The sequence below is a fragment of the Ictalurus furcatus genome, chromosome 12, assembly GCF_023375685.1.
Source record: "Ictalurus furcatus strain D&B chromosome 12, Billie_1.0, whole genome shotgun sequence".
NCBI lineage: Eukaryota > Metazoa > Chordata > Actinopteri > Siluriformes > Ictaluridae > Ictalurus > Ictalurus furcatus.
Window position 1 is genome coordinate 10,188,263 of NC_071266.1, and position 24,213 is coordinate 10,212,475.

Genomic DNA, 24,213 nt, shown 5'->3' on the forward strand with positions numbered 1-24,213 from the left:
TCTATTACATCTACAAATGTAGTATACAATGTATATTATGCCTTTCAAAGCTACCTCCAGCACAAAGTGAAGACAAATCCTAAACTGTTTCCTATTCACTATACATGCCCACTACATAGAGTCAATGTAGTGTGCTGTATACGCTATGTATACAATTATGTATTGATTTTTTTTTTTAAGTATGATTTTATCATTTAATGAGGACAGCTTATGAGGGTGTGAATTGCTCTGACCTGTTCGTCTCCTACGTGCAGCGTCCCTCCTGGCCCTGTAAACAGAATGAGGCGCTCGCCCCAGCCCTGATCTAGAAAGTCAAGCAAAGCCTTCTGGTTCTCCTCTGCTCCGATGAAGCGGTTCCACTTGTCCGTCTTCAGCCGCAGAGCCGTGAATACCTGCTCCTTCACAAAGTCCACTCGCTCGTCCGAGAGGGCACTGACTTTCAGCTGCCCGGACGGTACACGAACACCTCCCTCGGTCATGCTGAGAGAAAGGAAGAGAAGTCAAAAATGCTTCTTTATACAGCTTTCCAAAACGATATGAAACAAACCTCTTGCCTTCACTTACTTATGTCCACTTTTAATAGTTGCAGTCCTGTGTTTTCAATGCTAAGGATGACTGTGTGCTCACTGAGTGGAAATCGAACCCCCTGGCGAAGGTTCAGGTCACCATGGTGATGGAAGGCAGAGCGGCTTTGTATCCTTCTGCCTGTGTGTGTGTCACTCAGGTGTAACGTACATCTGCTGCCAATGAAACCTGAGAAACATGAGCATCCCAAGTATCATATAAGCACCACACACAGCAACTCATCACTCACCAAACAGCAGTGGTACATAAACTACCCAACAGTCAATCTTAAATTAAAGGTAAAACGAAAGGTAACTTACTGAGAAAATACTTACATAGCAGTTTTATCGTATGTGATGATATATTTACTAGGGATGTAACTGCACTACACCTCTGATATTTACAGACTATAGCCCTATTCGGACAGAAATAAATTCATATGGAGTAATTTCCTATTTTACATGAGCTACTCTGTGATTTTATTTACATGTGGATCGGCCATGTCTGTGGTTTTGCCCATCCCCATCTGAGAAAATTACAGGCCAAATTACCTACTGTTTTTCTCCAAACTCAGCGGCTGTCTGATCATTTTAATCCTGTACGGCTACACATGCCTGTGATTTTCTATGCAGCTGATGCCTTGCATTTTACAGAAAAAGTTTTTTGCTTTTTTTTAACTGCTGCTACTTGCAAAACGAAAACTTGGTCTGGGAAGTAAATCCTCGACTACACATGTTACTTGGGAAAGCATTTTGTGGAGGAGAAAGAAAATAAAATCATTAAGAAAAGGCAAGGCTAATTAAATAACATCAACTACTGGAATAAAGCGTTACTTTATATTCACATATACACAATGACATCAAATTTTAGCTTTCTATAAATAATGACTAGTTGCATCACTACCAGCTCCATAAACATCTAATGTTAAATGCTGACAAATGAATGCTAAAAATTATTTAATAGTCTATATTGTTAACCTCTTAGAGTTATTCATTTATCAGCATTTAACATTAGATACGTAAGGGACTGACCATGTGACACAAACATCCAGGTTAGTAGAAAATACAGCCCACTAGAAACTCGCTCCTCTTACTCTATCACAGAGGAGACGTGTAAAAATAAATAAATAAATAAATAAATAAATAAATAAAATTTTTTACAAACATTGCTCTGATAAATTAATCCAATCTGAATAGGGCTTTTGGATGCAAAAATGTTCAGTATCATCCTATAACAATAACGTGACGTTAAAAACTATTATTAATAAGTTCATGAAACCAATCATCTTAATACGTACTTTATCCTCGTCAGGGTGGGGCAGTGGATCCAGACGCAGTCCCAGGAACACCAGGTGCAAGGTGGGAACACATTCTGCATAGGACACTAGAGAGGTATTATCAATAAAGGCAAACAATATGACTGATCACCTTTGTTTCTTGTATGAGGATGGACATGGGTGTGAAGGTGTTTCTGCATTCCACAGTGACTCTGTATGAACCATCAACTGGACGTGCCAGACAAAGAGGTGAAATTATGTGCCTGCTAAAAAAAAAAAATCAAGCTTGGTCTGACCAGCTACCAGCTGCCAAACTTAGAGACTCGGACTAGATTTGGTGACTTTTTAGGAGCCTTTATCAACTGTAATTCAAAAAAGAGCTTAGCGACAAATCTAGTGATTTTTTTGAGCAGATGTTAGTGACGATCCTGAATGCAGCGTGACTCTCCAGCTCACATCACAGCAGCTGATATACGAGTTGAGAGAGCAGGTTTTGCTCGACTCACCAGCAGTGTCTAATGCCTGACTGTTTCGCGCTTGCAACCAATCGCTGATCACCATTGCTCCCAATGACCAATCGCTGATCACCACTGTTCTCAATGATCAATCGCTGATCACCGTTGTTCCCCAATGACCAATCGCTGATCACCGTTGTTCCCAATGACCAATCGCTGATCACCGTTGTTCCCAATGACCAATCGCTGATCACCGTTGTTCCCAATGACCAATCGCTGATCACCGTTGTTCCCAATGACCAATCACTGATCACCACTTTTCCCAATGACCAATCGCTGATGACCGTTGTTCCCAATGACCAATCGCTGATCACCATTGTTCCCAATGACCAATCGCTGATCACCATTGTTCCCAATGACCAATCGCTGATCAACGTTGTTCCCAATGACCAATCACTGATCACCACTTTTCCCAATGACCAATCGCTGATCACCATTGTTCCCAATGTCCAATCGCTGATCACCATTGTTCCCAAAGTCCAATCGCTGATCACCATGGTCCCAATGACCATTCGCTGAACACCATGGTCCCAATGACCAATCACGGATCACAATTGTTCCCAATAACCAATTACTGATCTTCATGGTCCCAATGACCAATCACAGATCACCATTGATCCCAATGACCATTCGCTGATCACCGTTGTTCCCAATGACCAATCACAGATCACCACTTTTCCCAATGACCAATCGCTGATCGCAGTTGTTCCCAATGACCATTCACTGATCACCGTTGTTCCCAATGACCAATCACAGATCACCACTTTTCCCAATGACCAATCGCTGATCGCCGTTGTTCCCAATGACCATTCACTGATCACCGTTGTTCCCAATGACCAATCACGGATCACAATTGTTCCCAATGACCAATCACTGATCTTCATGGTCCCAATGACCAATCACAATCACCATTGATCCCAATGACCAATTGCTGATCACAATTGTTCCCAATGACCATTCGCTGAACACAATTGTTCCCGATGACCATTCACTGATCACCGTTGTTCCCAATGACCAATTGCTGATCACAATTGTTCCCAATGACCATTCGCTGAACACAATTCTTCCCGATGACCAATCAAAAAAAAAAAAAAAAAAAAAAAAAAATCAATAGAAACCATCACTGACATTCTAATAGTTTCAACTACAAATACCATTACAAACCACCAGGTAACCATTAAAACCATTACCATTATTGGTCCTTAAATGGTATCCACTAGACATAGCATGCCAACAATAGAAGGCATCAAATTACCAGTAGGGACCATTGCAGTTTACATTCATACAAATTTCCACTACAGCCATTAAACCCATACAAATTCTGTGAAGGTTTCTATTGTTATTTTCAGCAGGGAACAAGAAACATGACAATGTGCATTTTTTTTTGTCACTTCAAGAATAAAAAAAAAAAAAAAAAAAGATGAAAAAGAGAAAAGAGTCTGGTGAGAGAACAACTGTTTATGTAACAGCTGCTGTAACGTAAGCAATAACAGGAACTTGTATCATGTATGTTCCACAACATTCATGCCTAACTATAAATGGATCAAACTTACAACATGCTGTTCTCTAATAAATAGAAAATGTTAGCATTGGCAAACTGAGTGGGAACAGTTACTCCGCTTCATCACATCACCCTGTCATTGAATAGTTTCTAATAACAGCACTCCCCAAAGTTTTTTTTATTCTTTAGAACATAAATGAATGTTGTTGCAAAATAATGGTTTTCTAAAACAATCCACTGGCTTTGTTGAAGCATTCAATTCATTAAGCTTAAAAATCACACACACACACACGACAGGTCACCTATAGTAATCAATAAACATTAAGTATCAAAGTTATAGGAAGATTTCTGACTTTAATTGTGTTCCATTTGGGAAAAAAAAATAAAAGTATAAAAGTAACATAAAAATTTTACACATGTAAAAAGTAATTAAGTCCATGATACAACAGAATCAGTTATACACTAAAATAAATGGTGGCTATAAACAACCTTGGGGACTGGGGGACTTGGGGGGGGGGGGGGGGGTGCAAAAAGAGTAAAACCAGAGAACACATCATGAATATAGAGAAGAAAAACAATTTAAAAAAAAAAGAACAACATGACTGACGTTTTCATCCAAGTTGCATATGGATGATAGAATAAAAAAAAAATAAAATAAAATAAAATAAACAAATCCACCAATCACGATACAGAGGGTGTGAGAGAAGCAATACTTGAAATAAAACATAATGAAAGAGTGAAGACACATTTGGACCGAGGCCAGCCGAGAGAGAGAGAGAGAGACGGATTGAAGAGGAAGATGGACAGATCGTGAGTATCTCTTCCCTCTGAGGATGTCGCTTCCCTCTCCCGCTGCCAAATTCACACATCACTCTCTCTTTCGCTCATACACACACACCTCCCTGTACCATATCTTTCATGCACACAGTCAAATCATCATCATCCCCATGAACAATTTGATCAGAAGAAAGTACAAACCCATGCAAGTCCAGCATCATATACTAGAGTATGATATGATACAAAATAAGGCATTTCTGTGTTAGTGTGTATTCATATACACTGTATATGCATGTGTGTGTGTGTAGACCCAAACCACATTTAATGTCCCTACCCTTCCCCCTCCCCCTTCCCCCTGTTTGTACAAAAAAAGAATGCTACAGAGCATAAATTGATAATTCATTTTTTAAAATATATATTCATATATATATATATATATATATTTATATTTATCATATATATAAAAATCGATAGTGAAAAGCCAGCTGTGAAAGTGGGCGTTTTTTTTTTTAATAGGTCACTCCATGGCCTCATTGGCAGATACAGTGACCAGCTGAAGCGGGAGGTCAGAGTTTGAGAGGATGTCTTGGGTGCCAGCCTGGGGCAGATTGGTCAGGATGAGCGTGGCCCCGCCCCCGGTGATGATGCTGTCCGGATGGGCAGAGGCCTCCGTCTGCCCTGCCGTGGGGGCTGAGTTTAGCCCTTTTTTGTTCAGGTGAGTTTTAATGTGTTTGGCCAAATGGTCGCTGCGCATAAAGCGCTTAGAGCACTGTGGACACACAAACTTCTTCTCTCCTGTGGGCAAAACAAAAGGCGGATCAACGACACGTACAAACTGCATATAAAACTTTTCTTATCTGACGAAGCACAAGCTCATGCAGTTGATGAATCAATCCCAAGCCCCACCCACGCTTAGTTATTGCTGCTACAGAGGTCAAGCTTCTGAAAGTCTATCAAGAAGAATAAAAACATCTTTTAGCACAAGTTATGTAAGAAATAACATGCGGGGGCATGCTGTTAAGAATCAACGTTTTGGGGGGGGGGGGGGGGGCGGTGGTGGTAATGTAACCTGCTAACATGTCCTGAAGTGTTTTATTCCTCTTATATCACAGCAATACATTTTTAATTTATTACTGACATCACATCACACATTTTATCCGTTTATCTATACATTTAATGTTTTGAAAACGTACTGTTACTAAGCGCTGACACTGGAGACTCCTTCCATGAATATTTAAAAAAAACTTCTCCCTACAGAACAATTCACCGTATCAACAATTATACAGTTTTCTTTGTTAAATGATAGAAAAAAAGAGCTATTACTATGGAAACGATAACTTATTAGAACCATTCATTTGAATTACAGGCAGCACTACCGTCAGAGCTGACCAATCAGAATTGAGAATCCAATAGTGCTGTGGTATAAAAGATAATTAAGCCTTATTAAAGGTTAGACTTTACTGGAAAGCTTTACTGATCTAATGGCAAATGGGTGGCTGAGAAAAAGAAGACGGGGCTTAGGTTCAGTCAATAAAATATTTAAAACAAACAATTAGTGTGAATAGAGTTTATATTTATATTATGGTTGCTTGTGGTGAATCATTTTAACATTGAGCATGTTAAAATAATATAAAAATAATAATTAATCTCACTATGAATGGATACGCAGGGATTTGAAGGTTGTATAGTGTGCAGGTTAGCTATAATGTGATGTGCGCACGGTGCAGTACCTGTGTGTGTCCTGCGGTGGCGCTGAAGTTCGTCGCTGCGTGTGAATCTCTTGCCGCAGTAACTCCAGGAGCAGATGAAGGGCCTCTCGCCCGAGTGCCAGCGCAGATGAGCGCGCAGGTGAGACGTTTTACCGTACACCTTCCCACAGCCGGGGATGTGGCAGATGTGCTGCTTCTTCTTGCCCATGCCCGAGCCTCTACACACACACACACACACACACCAATGTAGCATCTGTGTTTTTTGGGGTTTTTTTCAAACAAAACATCATTACTGGAGGAAATACTTCATAGTTTTAAGAATCTAATGAATATTAATTTTTTTGACCTTTAATGTGTAAATACAGTTAATGAACACTTCAAATAGCATTTATGATAATCAAATCTGAAAAAAACTAAAGAATGAATCATTTCATAACTGCTGAATCATGAGGCTTCTCACTAGCTGTTTGTGTACGTGTATGTGTGTGTATATGTGTGTGTATATATATCTTACCTTCCCCCTGCCTCCTTGCAGTTAGGGCAGGTACAAGCTACTCTCCGGAGCCTCTTCCCCTCCTGTCCCATCCCCTCCGTCTCCTCATCTAGCATCCGTACGCGGAGGTGTGACAGGTCGCTGGTGTTCAGGGTAGAGTCTCCGCTCAGTGGCCAACCGTCCGGGTCTGGTTCCTCCTTGATATGAATGTCTGGGGAATAAAGGAGATTCGAGTATCAATAAGTGTGCAACGAAAACATACGAACTATGTGTTTGGGAAAAAAAGTTAGCAAGTTCGTCTATCAGAGAAGGTGAGAATCTGGACACGTACACAATCTAGAAATTTTAATCAATCAATTAGGCAATATTGATATTAATATTAAATCAGTAGCTTGGTTGCCCAGGACAAGCAGATTATTTGGCTGGGTAAGTCTTTAAGGAGGATTACTGTCACTTGTAATTGTAATTTAAGTCATTTTTAAATAAATAAATAAGATCCAGATTCTTTACATACTTCTTTTTAGATTACTTAAAACCACGTCATATAAAATGACATTTTAAAAAATCTCTCATAGATTATCCATGTGTAGGAATACGATGAGTGTAAAAACACTTTAAGAAATTCTATGTGTCTATGAACAAACATTTAAAGCTGATTATCAAAATTGTGGGAAAAAAATTATTTAACAATATAGAGCAGAGGTTCTCAACATTTTGTAACTAAACCGCCCCCCATCATGTGGCACACCCCCCCTCCCCATTGGAGGACACTAGGTATAATGATTATATTACATTCTATATAAAATCTATCTACATATAACCTAATCTATAATCTGTTTTGATAGTTTTTTTTTTCTTTTGTGATTTTGTACTTTTTTAAATTACTTTTCATCTCTTATATGATTTTAAAAAAATAACTTTAATAACTTTTATAAAACTATATAACGGACAGGTATGGAACATGAATGTTATAAAATGTTTCTGAACACTATAACTACTTTGAATAAGAGAACTAGGCTGTAATAACGTGGACTATTTCACATGTAAAACATGTTGCATTCCATTCATCTTACATTCTAAAAACATTCGCATATGAATGATGTAAATTGGGACGAAGGTGTGCGTCTCGTTATCCATGACATTGTTAAATCCACGGCTCTCAGACTCTCCCTGAACAGAGCAAACGCAGAGAGAGGTGAGAGTGCAGTGGGAAAGAAAGACCTCGTGCTTGCAGGACAGTACTGCTGACATTTGGAAAGTTGCTAAGGTTTGTCCAAAAAGTCGTTAGATTTGTCGCCAGGTGCTTTTTTTTTTGCAAAGAAAAGTGGCTAAATTGGCAACACTGGTCTGCACTGACAGCTAGATAAAAGGCAGGCTAAGCTCCGCCTCTCCCCAGCAAAAAGAAAATACAGAGAGAGAGGGAACGCGGGGTTATGCATCTATGCACATTCTGTTTGAAAAGCAACAAAATACACTGAGTACACAAATGATGCCCTGTCTGTGTTTTTTTTTTCTTTCTTGAAAACAATTTGTGCCCCTTACGATCTCTCCGTGCCCCCGGGGTTGAGAGCTACTGGTATAGTGGAATAGTCTTGGCATTCTTGTAATTAAGGACTGTTGCTTGGTACAGGTCATTTTAAAAGGTTTGTTAACTTAATCTGGGATTAATCTGTTAATCCAAAAAAAAAAAAATCAGCATGATTGTACTGCAATGTTCTCAAGTGGAGTTGAGTTACATTTTATATATTTAAAAAAAAAAAACAGCATTAAATTGCCTGTCTGTAAGTTTGAATACTATACATGGAAGGATTGAAATCTAACATGCAAAAAAATTTAATAAATCAATGCAGTGTGTGTGTGTGTGTGTGTGTGTGTGTGTGTGTGTACCTGAGGGACTCTCTATGGTGTGCTCTGCCTGCGAGATGGAGTTGACCGTGACCGTCTGCAGGTTGGGGATGTGTCCGGCGGTCACGCTGGTACCAGGCTGCCCGAGCGCCAGCGTCTGCACAGGGGCGATGGTGATCTGTGGCGACGCCATTCCACCGGCGCCGGAAAGCTGCAGGTTCTGTAGGTTCTGCACACCCTGCACCTGGAAAGTCTGCCACTGGATCTGGCCAGTCGGCGACACGGTCTGCGCCTGGATTAAGAAAGTGCCTGTGTTGAGCAGCTGCACACTTTGTAGCGTCTGCGCCGCACCTTCTGCCGCCTGCGTGGGCACTAGCTGCACCACGGACTCTGTGGTAGCAGGCACATGGTTCTGATGGATGAAGGACGGATCTTGTTGGCCAGCCGAAACAGCCGTGGCTTGGGTCAGAACCCCTGTGCCGTCTATCGTCTCGGGCAGCGATGTGGTGGCGGAGGAGGAGGAGGTCGATGTCGGCGGAACGAAGGTGTTGTTGCTGTTGGCGTTGTTGGTTTTATCCAGTGTGCTCTGGACCGTGTTGTCGCCTGTCATGACGAGCTGACCGTCAGCTGTGACTCCCGTAGCGATGGTCTGAGCTCCGGCCAGGCCCAGGGACTCCAAGTCGGCGTTGCTCAGGCTATTAATCGGCACAAACGTGATGTTCCCGGGCAAACCGACTGGCACGTTAGCCACCACCTGGCCCTGCCCAGCGAACCCGCTTCCTGCCAACGAGACGCTCGGGATCTGCTGCATGTGTCCAGTGTGCGCCAGCAAACCCTGCAGGTCAGTGGTGCTAGTTGCCGTGGAGATGCCCTGCGTTCCATCAGGCAGTATGGCAATGTCTGTACCAAGAGTCGCGACATCGGTTGTAGATGTAGTGTAACCTAGCGATGCCGCGTCCGCACTCTGGAGCTGCGGAATGACCTGGTACTGGATACCGTTGGCGCTGGAACCGTCTGTCCCGGCAGTGACAAAAACAGGCTGGCTCTGCCCCGGTACAGTTTGCAGTGGCACTACATACTGCCCGTTGGTGCCCACAATCCCCCCACTGGGTAAGTGTACTACACCAGAGTCCTCTTTACCGGTGGAAACCGGGGTGAGAACCTCCCAGCGGTCAGACGAGCCGGTGAGCTGGATGGACGCGAGTTCCGTCGTCTGCTTTGGAAGAGAAGTAAAATGAGTAATGCAATCATTAAGACTACATTGTTCCTTAATAATCACAACCTAAATGCAAACACAAAATGGAGGTGCATAACTATGAGCAATTATATGACACACTGTGTAAGAAATTCCTGGAACTGGACTGCAAAAAACAAAAAAAAAAACACTTTAGTTCTGGTTTGGTGAACGTGACACTGCCCCCTAGTGAACACATTTACGTTACATGCAGTCGCTTATGCAAACATCCGTTCACAACAGCTGCAAGTGTTCAAAGACCCACAGGCACAAAGGTTCAAATTATCCCCAACAGTACAATGACCTGTGCATGTGTGTCTGTGTGTGTGTGCGCATTATACATGTATGTCCTACTCTATCTGGATTTGTTTAGGTAAAGTCTAGGTTGTAGAATTGTAAATTAGTCATGAGTTTGTTTTAACACTAATGGCTAATGCCTAAAAATCTCATCCAAATATTATTTTAGTTAACAACTGTGAAATTTGATTTTATCTTTACATAGAGATAAATTACTTGTTAATATTTTGCATTGCTTGTTATGGCTGCAAAAGGTGACAATATATACTTTTTTTTATTATTGCAATATATTAACATCACGCATTTCTCAGGGAATATTTAGACCAACAAATAAAAAGAGAAGATAAGCAATGAATGCAATACAAGAGTGTTCTTCGTGCTTTTTCCCTATTTTATCTTGTTGAATACTTTGGATTTCGAAATATTTGATTTTCATAAATGTAAACACTTATCACATGCTCGCACCGTTTTCTTGATGTTTTAATAGCTAAATAAACACTGAAATATCATATTTTCATAATATCACCCATCCTTGTATGTTCTAGTGTGTCTGCCCATGAATATGATTTAGGATCATTTAATATTCTGTATACTTGGATAAATTACTTGAGAAAAACTGTTGTCAAGTACAATATCACAATATAATAACAACAATCCTGATTCACTTCTCCGAGTATTATGAGACTCGACAGGTGTCAGTTCTCCTGTTTGTTTCTTCCTCTTTTATTTTGCTAAATACTTTAACATTGTGTACAAAGTTTTCTTAGTGCTTTAATAGCAAAACTAAAATACTGCAATATCATAGTTTTCATAACAACACCTGCTCCCTGTCTTCTAGTATGTTCTAATGTGTCTGCTCATGACTAGCATGAATCAGATCAAATAAATTACTGGCTAAAGAATTCCTAACTTTTCAGTGATGATATGGCCATAATATCAAAAATAGAAATATGATAAAAATCGAATTTTGTGTAAATATTGAAGTGTCTTCTTGCTGTAACAGCTAAACATAATATTGCGATCAGGATTGTGTAAGCATTGCAACATCAAATTTTCACAATATCGCCCCCATTGTGTTCCAGTGTGCTCCAGTACGTTTGCTCATGAATAAGATTAAAGGATCTGGAAACACTGGAACATGCTTTCTGATATCAGAGACTGATCATGCTCAGAAAATCAGTAAGAAAAAAAAAAGTTTTGGGGGGGATTTTGTTTGGCTTTAGTGTGTGTGTGTGTGTGTGTGTGTGTGAGAGAGTGATTGATAGAGAGAGAGAGAGAGAGAGAGAGAGAGAGACAGAGCGCACAGAGCGACAGAAAAAGACAGAGAGAGGGATAGAGAGAGTGAGAGACAAAGAAAGACACACAGACAGGGAAAGAGATAGACACAGAGACAGACAGAGAGATAGACTAAAAGAGTGAGAGAGAAGACTAAAAGAGTGAGAGAGGGACAAACAGAGAGAAAAAGAGAGGCAGACAGTGAGAAAGATAGAGACAGACAGAGTTAGGGAAGACAGGCTGAGAGTGTGTGTTTGTGTGAGAGAGAGAGAGAGAGAGAGTTGGGGGGTGTGATTGGGGGTGGAGAGGGTTTGACCCAGCGGCCCGTGCAGTGCAGGTGAACGCGGGTTTAAAGCGCCGGTGTGTTGAGGCTGTCCGACCCACAATGGGCGGGTTTATAAAGCCTAAGAAAGTGGGTGGCCGTACAGACCGAAGGCTCACGGGAAGCGGTTTTGACTTTCGGCTCCCCGAGCGCTTATATTTCCCCCCCTCAGCGGTTGATTAAAGCGCAGAAGACGAGCACCGAAGCCCAGGAGAAATACCTGGTCCGAGGCGGAGGCTCCTGCGGCGGGCTGCAGAAAGTCGCTCTGACTGCCGTCCGCGTCCAGGGCAGCCATTTCCTGCTGCTTCACTGCCTGTTCTGGGGCTGCAGGGAAAAGAGAGAGAGAGAGATAGAGAGAGAAAAAACAACAAACACAGCGAAATGTAATTTCTCAGCGACTTCCACGCTAACTAATAGGAATAAGATGCACTTTAGTTCTCCAACTACAACAGACATCCGACTAAATCCGCGGCTTTTCTCCTCATCACCACTCGACCACTTTTTTCCCCGCTCGAATGAAGTGTTTTACTTTTGTTAAAGTCAGGCTAACTAACTAGCTTAGCTAAGTGCTAGCATCGCTGCTGAGTGGGGAAAAGATTAAAGACTTTGGCTAAGCTAGCTTTGCTAAACGTTGCTCCAAACTCACCGGCGGTGCTGTGCTTCGATCGGTTTAAGTGTTACGTACCAGTCATAGCGCGAAAGTCTAAAAGATAGCAAGGTTATCTGTTCATTTAAACTCCAGACATGATTGTTTTAATCAAAGGCGGGCTGAGATCGGAGATTCGGGTCGATTTTTTTCTTTTCTGTTTTTTTCTATTTTGATTGACGGTGCGGGAAACGCAAAAGGTGGGGCTTCTGAGCTTGGACCGTGGAAGTCGCTTCACATAGCGGAAGTCCTGCCCAGTATCTCCCCCCCTCTTGTTTTGAAACGATTGGCTGCGCGATTCGACTCCTCCAGCTCTGATTGGTTGGACGCACCTGTCAGTCAAATTTACGCCAAGAGCGTTTCCTGTTTGTTGTTCTCTTAGATAGATAGTTAGATAGATGGACGCATAGTGCTTTTCGGCGAGTTTAGAAAATACGAGCGAATTCTTTCCAATGCCAGAAAGGTTCATAGATTTAACGACATCTCCCAGTCTTTATAAAAACTTCAAAAGATAAAAAATCCTCTCATTTTTGTTCTAAATGCTACGTTAAACACGCCGCGGCGTACTTTTATGTGGTTTGGGACGTCAGTGTGTAAAAAGTTTTTTTTTTTAAAAAAGTTCGCCTCTGGAGTGTTTTCAGGATCCCTGTCTGATTAAAATCAACAAAAAGCTGCCTCTGTGTAGTGCACAATAACAGCCATTTAGAAAACACCCACACAAACCCGTAGGCACCAAAAGGTGTCAGTTTACTCACTTGGGTAAACAAACTAGTTTGTGGAAACAGCTGCAACGACCCGGATGTGTCCACGGTTTAATAACTACCTTATAGACTGTCTGAAGTAGCTTTTTTATCTATTTATATTTCTATGCGGCTTAATTTTGCAAATAAAAACTACATAGCCAAAAGTATGTGGACACCCGACCCTCTCTCACTCAAGTACTTATTGAACAGCCCATTCCAGATTTATCCCCCCTTTTCTGTTATATGTTGTTATTATAATGTATGTAATAATAAACTCCACTAGACTGTGGGGATTTGTGTTCAGTCATCTACAAGAGCGTTTGGTGAGGAGGTCTGGGGTTCAGTCGGCGTTCCAGTTTATCCCAAAGGTGTTCAGTGGGGGTCAGGGCTCTGTGCAGGACACTCGAGTCCTTCCACACCAACCTTAATACACCATGTCTTCATGGAGCTCACTCTGAGGCATTGTCATGCTGGAACAGTTTTGCCCGTCTTAGTTCCAGTGAAGAGAAATTGTAAAGCTACAGCACACAGAGACATTCTAGACAATTGTGTATTTCAACTTTGGGGTAACAGTTTGGGGAAGAACCACATATGGGTGTGATAGTCAGGTGTCCACATACTTATGGTCATAGTGTATTTTTGTATACTACTACAATTACTATTATTGATTAGTTCAAATAAACAATACTAATAATTTTTTCACTGAAACAGTTGGCAAAACTACTTCCCTGTTTTCTGACAAAAATCATTCTAAGAATATTGCTTTATAAAAAAAGTATTTTGACTCATGAATTAAGTTAAAGGCACCCCATAAGAATACCAAAGGCCCAGAAACTGAGTTGAGTTGATTCACAGGGTGGTCAAGTTTTAAAATGAACTGCTTAATAGCAAGCTGTTTATCAGAAATGCATGAAAATGACCCAATGAAACTGTTAAAATTAAATATATTTTTAAGCTTAAATGTCACTCATTACTCAATGCCTTTTCTCATCATCAGTGAGATTGTACAAATAATCTTCTTGCTTATTTTCTTCCTTTAGTTATAGGAAAGTGCCTCATGCCTTTTACCTTATGCTCTTTATTCACTTTATCCTGCGTTTGTGTCCTGGATTTAATTAAGTACATTATATTTCCAGATTTGGGAATATAATTTAATTGTGAAATGAAATATTAATGGCTGTTTCAGGGGATAGTTTCTAAAAAAAGAAATGACCTCACCTCCATCCACTGGTTTTGTATCGCAAGTATGTGACATCACCATGTTTCATTTCCATAGCGATGTTCGACTTTCATCACCACGCAACACCATTTTTATTATAATACATTTTACTAACGATGTCTCAGACATCAAATAACTAAAATCTGATATGATCCGGTATTTTGACTATTTTAGCTACAAATATTCTCCCCTTTTCTCTACCAAAATGCACATAAACATAATAAATAAATTAAGTCTCACAGATCTTTTCTGGAGAAGTTGTTTATTAGCTTTGGGTGTCTGTTTCTGCTGTGTGACATGCAGCATTTAATTGTGAAGACATAAAATAAACCGCAGATATTAGATATGAGGCTTGAATAACAAATGCCACACAAAAAAAAAACAACTCCCCCCCCCCCACACACAGAAACAGATAGTGTGTGTGTGGATGGATGAACTGAATGTTCCAAAGCCAAAAGTGAATGAACCTCATGGGTAATTCCTCACATCTGCAGCTTAATTCACCACCCCTCCCCCATTCCACATGGTACAGTCCAGCCAATCTGAGACAGGCTTAAAAATGACATCATTTCTTCTTCGGCTGATTGGGTGTGTTGAATTTGAAGAAAATGATGTCACCATCCTCCACCACATAGTTCCTTCCCTGTTGTCTGTACTTTCCTGCAGCCTGTCCAGAAATCAGAGATGACATTAAAACAAAACTTTTAAAAGTCTGCATGCCCTATACAATGAAGTGGACAAAGTAAGATCATTTATATTCTCCCATAATAATGTGTTTGGCCAACATTTGCTTTTCTATCCTCTGTACATCTTTCGGATCGTGACAGCTACAAGAGGCGATGATTGGTTGTAAGCCAAAGATAAAGCCGTGGTCTTACCTTAACAGCAGACTCGGTGCCCTCCTCTTTAAAATCCGAAAACTTCATGACTTCAGCCATGATGAAGCCTTTCTCAAAGTCCGTGTGGATCTTCCCAGCCGCCTGTGGTGCCTTGGTGCCTTTCTGCAAGTTAGGATTGAGAAATCAAGCAAATATAGCATCATGTAGGGTTGCACAATAATAGCTAAGATGATAAACTTGATAAACCCAACACCTGTGGACAACAAACAGAACACAAATGGCTCCACATGCATTAAATGAGTCTATTTAAATCAAAATATTGTGGATGTGTGTGTGTAGTTACCCTGATGGTCCATGCGCGTACTTCATCAGGTCCTGCAGTAAAGAAATACTCCAGCTGCAATGCTGCATAGCCGCTCTTTATGATCTTGGTCAACACACTAAAGCATGAACACGAACACATTTACAATTAGCAACTACATGTGCCCATTTGTAAATGATAAACCTTTTTGTTTTTTTTTTCTGGTGTGGCATACAGTCCCCTCTGAAACTATTGGAACACGAGGCCAATTCACTTGAGATCAAAATATGGACATGAGAAGAGAGTTTAAGATTTCAGCTCTCACTCCCTGGTATTTACATCTACATGTGTTAAACAACATAAAACATGAGACCACCCAATTTTTAGGCAATCAAAAGTAATGGACCAGATAAGTCTTGAAGTAATTCAATTCCAAATTGTTGTACTGGCTATACCCAATGTTTGTGATTGATTTTCCCGCTTTTCTCCTATAGGCAGCTTTCTGTACGCATTATATTTACACTGTGTTCTTTTAGTTATAGGCTTATTTGCCTGGTCACTTAAACTGAATGGGTTTAAGCCAAACTCAAAAATGATTAGGCTTGGTGAAATGTTCAGGAACAAGAAGCTCTATGGCTCCAGTAAAGCCTGAGTATTATCATGCACATTTATATAGCTGATCGGATGCGTGACCAAATGACTTTCTGAAATTTTATTCTGTTGTTATAAATAAATTAATAAATTAATTCAATAAATAAAGTTTGTTTTCTGACTTCCTGTAGGAAAAGGCTGAGGAGTCGTTTCACTTGGTTAAAAAAAATATGTAATTGTGATTTACAAACATGTAGCCTTCTCTTAATGCTGTTTATTATTCACTTTTATAACAGCTATAATTATTATGCTAAATCTTCTTTAGGTCATTGAAAACCCTTGATATACATACTTGTACTACTTCAGAACTCAATTGTTATTATGCAAATACGATATAATTAAAAATGTCGCCACTGACCAGGACACCCTTACGAAACCTTCTCAGTGAAAGAAAACAAATGCTATTGGTAGAAATGACAAAAAGTGGTGTGAAAATGAACGTGTGAGCTGACCAAGCTGACCTCTGGGTTTTATGTTCCTCACAGAACTTTTGTTTCTCCTCATCGCCCATGTCAAGGTATTTGTTCTCGAAACCTCCGCTGAAGGGGATCACGAGAGCACCCGGGTCGTGAGAGTCTACCCACTCCTTGATCTTCACCAGCCTGCAGGGAAGGACGTCATACTAATAATAAATACACAATTACTGATCTAGCGTTACATACAGCCGAGGTCATAAGCTTACATACACTTTGCAGAATCTGCAAAAATGTTAATAACATAAGAGAGATCATAAAAATTGCATTTTGATTTATTTTATTTGGTGCTGCCATGAATAAACTATTTCACATAACAGATGTTTACATATATAAAGACACAATACTAACTGAATTTACACAAATTACCCAGTTCAAAAGTTTACACACGCTTGATTCTTAATATTGTGAGTCGTTACCTGGATGACCAACAACTGTGTTTATGTTTTGTGATAGTTGTTCATGAGTCCCTTGTTTGTCCTGAGCAGTTAAACTGCCCACTGTTCTTCAGAAAAATCCTCCAGGTCCTGCACATTCTTTACTTTTCCAGCATCTTCTGCATATTTGACCCCTTTCCAACAGTGGCTACATGATGCTGAGATCCATCGTTTCATACTGAGGACAACTGAGGGACTCGTACACAACTATTACATAAGGTGCAAATATTCACTGATGCTCAAGAAGCCAACACGATACATTAAGAACCAGGGGGGTGTAAACTTTTGAACAGGATGATCGGTGTTAATTGTTATTATTTTGTCTTCTGGAAAACATGTAAATATCTTATGTAGCTTCTGAAGCGCAGTACTAAATGGAAAAAAAAAAATTTAAAACAAAATAATAATTTACACTGTTCAAAAGTTTACACCGCCCTGGCTCTTAATTTAATGTGTGTTGCCTTCTTGAGCATCAGTGAATGTTTGTACCTTTTGTAATAGTTGCCAGGGTTCCACGACTCACCATTTGTTCTTTTTCCTGATGTAATCTTTCTCAGAGAGATTCACCAGATAAATCATAGGCTTGGATGTCAGGAAGAGATATTTATTCAGCACCTCAATCTACGGAGATGAAAAGGTTGAAGATTAAAACAGTAACAGGATCAGTGACTGGTTGATTATCTCTCTCAGCATAGATCATCTTGAGCCCATCTTAAGCGCATCATAAATCTGGTTGCCTTAAAAAGCCTTTACACCAAAATGGATGTGTAAAAAACACTGGACCCAGAGTATAAGATCGGTAACATCACAGATCCTTGAAAAGCACAAGCTCCTCATACATGCTTTAACTGGATGTCATGTAATTTGTACCTGTTGTTTAATTGGTTGGTTTTTAACACTTGAATAAACTGGACTTTGTGTGTGTGTAGGATTTTGCGCACACAAATTTTTCATCCATCAATTATACTAAACTCTATTTCAGTTTGTAGAAAAGGTGTAAAATAATGTCACCTCTTTGTCATTCCATTCGTGGTAGTATCGAACGTGTTTCTTTTCATCGATCACCCACGACTTGATTTTACACATAATATCCTGTTAAGAAAAAAAAGAAAAAGAAAGAAAGGACAAGAAAATATTTATAGGTCGTAACAGGATTAATAGGATTCATTCATTGGGCCTCATTTGTCAAGCTGGATACGAAAGGGTTTATTTGTAAATCAAGAAATGTGGTATTCATGAAAATCCAGTAAATCCCAAAAAAAAGTTAGTATCCTACGCGTGCTTCCGAGTGTGTTTACATATACGCGTGTGTGTGTGTGTGTGCGCGTGCAGGTAAAGGGCGGTTCACTCACGTATTCAGGTTTGAGTTTCTTGTCTCCGCCCCTCACGGCAGTTTTCTCCAGCTTGTCTATGATTGGCCCGATCATCTCCTCGTCCTTCATCCTGAGCTCTTCATGTATGATCTCGATGTCCCGCACCGGGTCTACGCAGCCCTCCACGTGGATGATATCTTCATCCTCAAAGGCTCCTGCACATTCACACACACACATTATGATAGGGCTGTAGAATTAAAGATATTTTATGCATGACCCCAATTGTTGGCTTCCTTACTTATTAAAGTAAGGAATAAAACCGGTATGTTCCGTTAGAGCAAAATAATCAACGACGGGGTGGTTTGATAAAGCGGAGTTACCACACCCACATTTCCTAAGAGCACGTCCTGAAGTGTTTTATTCCTGGAATTTGCCAATGATTGATATTATTTATTTATTAAAGAACAACTACACACTTTTCCCCCATTTTATGGTTAACATTATCAGCACATGTCTAGCATTTATACGTCTTTAATTAAACACGTCTGCCGTTTATACGCCTTTAGTTAAACACATCTAACGTTTATACGCCTTTAGTTAAACACGTCTAACATTTATACGCCTTTAGTTAAACACGTCTAACGTTTATATGCCTTTAGTTAAACACGTCTAACGTTTATACGCCTTTAGTTAAACACGTCTAACGTTTATATGCCTTTAGTTAGGCGCACTCACGTGTCATGTGAAAGATCGAGTCACAGGCACTGATGTGCGAGAGGAAGGCGTTTCCCAAACCCTGTCCGGCATGAGCTCCCTTCACCAGCCCGGCGATGTCCACTACATTCAGAAAGGCTGGGACCTTACTGCACGCGCGCACACACACACACACACACACACACACACAAAATGACTCGTGACATGTTCCACCAGTTTCCCAGCTGCATCTGTTTTACGTGTAGATACCTGGCAGGCTTGTGATACTGGCACAAGTAGTCGAAGCGCTCATCTGGAATAGGCACGCGGCTCTCGTTCGGGTCAATGGTGCAGAAGGGGAAATTCTCCGCCGCCGCCTGACTCTTCGTCAGCACGTTGAAGAAGGTTGATTTACTGAAAACGACATCGATGCAAAGCACTGAGTTAATGGCATGTCAGCAGACATCCACCAGAGACCTAATAAGTAGGCCGGTCACGATAACTACTTTTGGTAGACGATGTATTGTCTCAGAAATAATTGCGATAAACAATATTATTGTCATTTTAAGACCATTTTATGCCACTGATAATAATAATGATAATATAATAGCATAATATTGCAAGTACACCTTTTCGAAGTGCAATGAACTTTTAATTCTTAAGAACATTCAGACATTGTAATACAATATTGTGAATTCTTTATGCTTTATTTATTCATTGTCCAGATTTTAGATCGTTTTCACAACGTGACCCGTTCTATCTAGCGCCTTACTTAAGTTCAACTTCACTTGTGCGTTCGCGTCATTTTGTGCAGAAACGAGTTGTAATATTAGGTTTATGCTGTGTTTATGTTTGATTAATCTCATGTGTGTTTAAGAGGCATTCGGGTGAGTTAATTCCGCTAGTAAAGAGCTTCAGTTTACCAGTGTACATTCATTGTTCAGTTTCAAAAATGATCAGATCACGTCCATATATCATACGATAAGTCGATAACGTAATTATCGTGACAGGCCGACACATAAATGCTACTTTAGATGTAATTTCAGACCAGAGAGGGAAAAATAATAATCTCATTAGCGGATGAACTAGTTTTTACTGACGCCTTGTTCGCCGTTATCTTGTAAAGCTAATGATGTGCTTAAAAAAATTATCCATTGTACTGTCAGCCTCAAGTTTCAGATCCCTCCACACAAGCCATATCCTCACTAATCAGATCCCTGCCTTGTGCGAGTGACCTCATTTTATCTGGTGCATGTGTGAGATGTGACAAAAACAGATTCATTTTCAGATTACAGACAGCATAAGTGGAGGGGGGGGAAAAAAGAGACACCAAAATGAGTTGAAAATCTTAAACTAAATCTGACTTTAAGACCAGATAACACTCCATATCACCCTTCATTGGTAAAAGTTTTAATTAATTAAACTGTTACGGATCTGGTCACTAATCAAACGCTTGAACTGATGCTCAGAACGATAAATGACTAGCAATGCACCGATATTCAAAGCTCCGAGCGTCGTGCAAAACTCGAACCATGACATCCTGATGGGAACCATGACGACTCTCTGACAATGTCTTGTTGCCATGCTACAGGAAACGTGAAAAAGAAGCTGTTAAAAAGTCATTGTTTCGACGACATCCTTTCATGTAGTGACATAACTAGCGACAAAACAACTAATCTACGAAATCTAAAAAAATAAATAAAAATATATGCCAACTAATTTCATGACTCATCCTCTAACGCAGTGGTTCTCAACCAAGGGGGCGAGAAGAGATCGGAAGGGGGGCGCAAATTGTTTTCAAGAAAAAAAAAAAAACAGACAGGGAGTCATTTGGGGACTCTGTGTATTTTATTGCTTTTCAAATAGAATTTGCATAAATGAAAAACCCCACGTTCCCTCTCCCTCTGTATTTTCTTTTTGCTGGGGAGAGGCGGAGCTTAGCCTTTATCTAGCTGTCAGTGCAGAGCACTGTTGCCAATTTAGCTACTATTCAGACCCCTTTAGTGACTTTTTTTGCCAAAAAAAAGTGCCCAACAACAAATCTAGTGACTTTTTTGGACAAACCTTAGCGACTTTCCAAATGTGGCCAGTACTGTCCTGCAAGGGTGAGGTCTTGCTTTCCCGCTGCACTCTCACCTCTCTCTCTGCGTCTGCTCTGTTCAGTGAGAGTCTGAGAGCCGGAGATTTAACAATATCATGGATAACGAGAGACGCCCTTCGTCCCAGTTTACAGCATTCATATGCGAATGTTTTAAGAACGCAAAATGAACGGAATACAACATGTTTTACATGTAAAATAGTTCACGTTATTACAGCCTAGTTCAAAGTAGTTATAGTGTTCAGACACATTTTTGATAATTCATGTTCCATATCTGTCCGTTATATAGTTTTATAAAAGTTATAAAAGTAAAAAAAAAATCATAATGAAAAGTTCTGAAAAGTAATTTTTAAAAAAGTACAAAAACACAAAAGCAAAAAGAAATCTGTCTATCTATCCATCAAAACAGATTATAGATTAAGTTTTTATATATATATATATTATATATATATATATATATATAGAGAGAGAGAGAGAGAGAGAGAGAGAGACAGATAATAGATAATCATTATACTTAGTCTCCTCCAATATTGGGGGGGCACGTGCCACATGATAGGGGAGGCTTAGGCGGGCTTTAGTTACAAAAGGTTGAGAACCTCTGCTCAGTTAGCTTCATTATTTGAATCGATTATCTTTTTAATATTTGGTGTTAATGTTAGGTGTCAATTCATCGAGTGGGCGTCCTGAATTCAGGATTCGTAGCGAAGGTGTCGAGGAACTCATTCCAGGCGTTCAAAACTAAGGAGTCAACGCCAATGCAATACAGTCAAGTCTACAAACTAATATACCTTTAGGGGTGTCGATAATTATGATATGTATATTTTTGAGATAACTTTTGTTTTGTTTTTTAAACAGTAACTCTAATGATAAAGAATAATTCAGAATCAGCCACACCAACAGCCAATCTAATGCAAGGACAAAACAAGGATTTTTTTTTTTTCAGTTAATTGAAGTTAATTGAAGAAGGTAAACAGTAACTACAACTTTGCCCACTGTGGCCGTATGACATGACCTCAAAAGTTAGATATTAAATTAGTGACTACACGAGACATTTCTGAGCTGTGAAGACACGCAAAAATATAGACAGGAATCAGAAATCTCCTCCTAAAATCAAAAACAAAACACAGACACATGGGCTGGCATTTCAGTCACTACATGAATGAAATATGGAGAAATGAAACACACCCCACGTTCGGTAATCCAACAATCCCAATTTTGAGCGAGGTCCCGAATCGTCCGATGAGAGGCGGAGGCTTTGGCCCATCTCCTCCCTTCTTCGGAGGCATCTGCAAAAAAATAAAAATAAAAAATGAAAAATTCACACACCTTCATTAGGGATAACCATTAGGGATACACAAAGACATCTGATTTCTCTTCACATGATGAGCACACCTTTTTGGGAGCCATGACTGAAATATATCAGCACTCTTCCCTTCATGAATCTATAATAATTCACAATAAATATTTACATTGTCAAATGTTAGCTAAGAGTGATACTTTCTTTCTAGTCTGCTTGTCATTTCTGCACAGTGAGGGCTGATGCCCAAAATAGCCTCCACAGCTCAGTTAAGAGGGGGTGATGGGGAGGTGTAAGATGACCAGGCTGGCCTGCCAAGCTAAATATAACCCATATTTCATTAGGAACACAAATAATTAGCTCTAATATCATTGCCAACACTTCCTCAGAAGGAGGATCTCTCTCTGTCACAGCCAGCTATCTCCATATAACAGCACTCGAGTCGATACCTCCAGCTAGCTCCATTCATTTCTTTACAGTTAGCATGTTAGCTTCCTAGCCACTCTTGGCACTATAGCACAAAAATAGCGTGCACGTTCCAAAAACGAAACATGCGTACTAACGCAAAAACATGGGTTTAACAATGTTCATGTTTGTATCACCTTGAATTAAGGCTATGTCTGGTTATGAAGGAGGAATTTCAGTGTGTTGGACAGCTCACGCGCTTTGCACACTCCGAGCGACGGCACGAAAAGAAATCCGGAAGTGTAAAACGGTAAACTCTTTCATTGGTCAGAATCTGGGGTGACGCCGCGGTCACGACGTTGCGACGCTAAGAAGTGCGTCATGACGTTTTTGTCGCTAGGTGGATTTTCAATGAGAAAACTTCCTCCATGGACACACGAGCTTCCGTTAATTCAAATTGTTTTGTCGTTTCTAAACTCTAAACATTTCCAGATTATCTTGAGTGGTGTTAAATGCGATTATTTGTCTGTATGTATAAAAAAAAAATCTACAGAGTCATTAGAGCTACGTGGGAATCGACCTAACAATTCGCATCGGGTATTTTGATGCAAAATCCCTTCAAGTCCCATCCAGAAGTATTGGCACCCTTCATGGGAAGCAGTGCGAATATTACCATTATTAAAAGAATGTTATAAATACATCGTATAAATGAGCTTAAACACACGGGGACGTTGTATACTTTCGTTTAAACACAAAAATATTTTTTAAATAGTGCAAGTATTTCCACAAAGCACTGGTTTCAAAATTATTGGCACCCTTACCATAAATACACAGTACTGAGGTGCCTGTACTGTGGGACAATAACAGCACTAATTCTTTTCCTGTAATGTTTAACAAGGTTAGAGACACTTATAGAAGGATCTTATTGTGTGTAAAGCATCATTTTAACTGCTTATGTGTATTATTATAATACCCATTACCTGATTTGTGCAGGTCGCCAAACATTTGTGTTACTGTTTTTCTCATGTGTGCTTCCTGATATGTAAACCCTTGGGAAACAGGACATGGTTAACAGTGACAACAGTTCATGAGGTCTGACAGCAAATGAAACATAATAATAATAATAATAATAATAATAATAATAATAATACATAGGTTTGCACTTATTTAAAACATCCTAGTACGGTCAAGAAAATCAAATTATTTATAAAGATGGTTAAAATGGAAAGTATTTTTGTTAGAACAATGATAAATGGTTTCTCTTATTGTTTTCATCAGAAACATAGTTTA

At 39.9% G+C, this 24,213-nt stretch overlaps 2 protein-coding genes across 4 annotated transcripts; both read right to left on the minus strand.

The window, feature by feature from the left end:
* Positions 1-2,920: 2,920 nt before the first annotated feature.
* Positions 2,921-12,788, minus strand: sp3b (Sp3b transcription factor). 3 transcript variants are annotated; one of them, XM_053638635.1, is made up of 6 exons: positions 12,494-12,788; positions 12,029-12,132; positions 8,723-9,893; positions 6,857-7,046; positions 6,364-6,560; positions 2,921-5,428 (listed from the first exon to the last, which is right to left on the minus strand). In XM_053638635.1, exons 1-6 carry the CDS (start codon positions 12,498-12,500, stop codon positions 5,151-5,153), a joined length of 1,947 nt encoding a protein of 648 aa, XP_053494610.1. In that variant the 5' UTR covers positions 12,501-12,788; the 3' UTR covers positions 2,921-5,150. The 3 variants fall into 3 exon arrangements, with proteins under 3 accessions (XP_053494610.1, XP_053494609.1, XP_053494611.1); XM_053638634.1 differs by having other exon boundaries at positions 8,723-9,896; XM_053638636.1 differs by having other exon boundaries at positions 8,723-9,896; positions 12,455-12,787.
* Positions 12,789-14,649: 1,861 nt separating this feature from the next.
* Positions 14,650-23,229, minus strand: ola1 (Obg-like ATPase 1). Its single transcript, XM_053638639.1, has 11 exons — positions 23,121-23,229; positions 22,407-22,507; positions 19,394-19,537; positions 19,166-19,293; positions 18,470-18,645; positions 18,129-18,209; positions 17,641-17,738; positions 16,669-16,809; positions 15,599-15,695; positions 15,295-15,417; positions 14,650-15,083 (listed from the first exon to the last, which is right to left on the minus strand). The coding sequence occupies exons 2-11, from the start codon at positions 22,505-22,507 to the stop codon at positions 14,982-14,984; spliced, it is 1,191 nt and encodes a 396-aa protein (XP_053494614.1). The 5' UTR covers positions 23,121-23,229; the 3' UTR covers positions 14,650-14,981.
* Between the last annotated feature and the right edge of the window lie 984 nt (positions 23,230-24,213).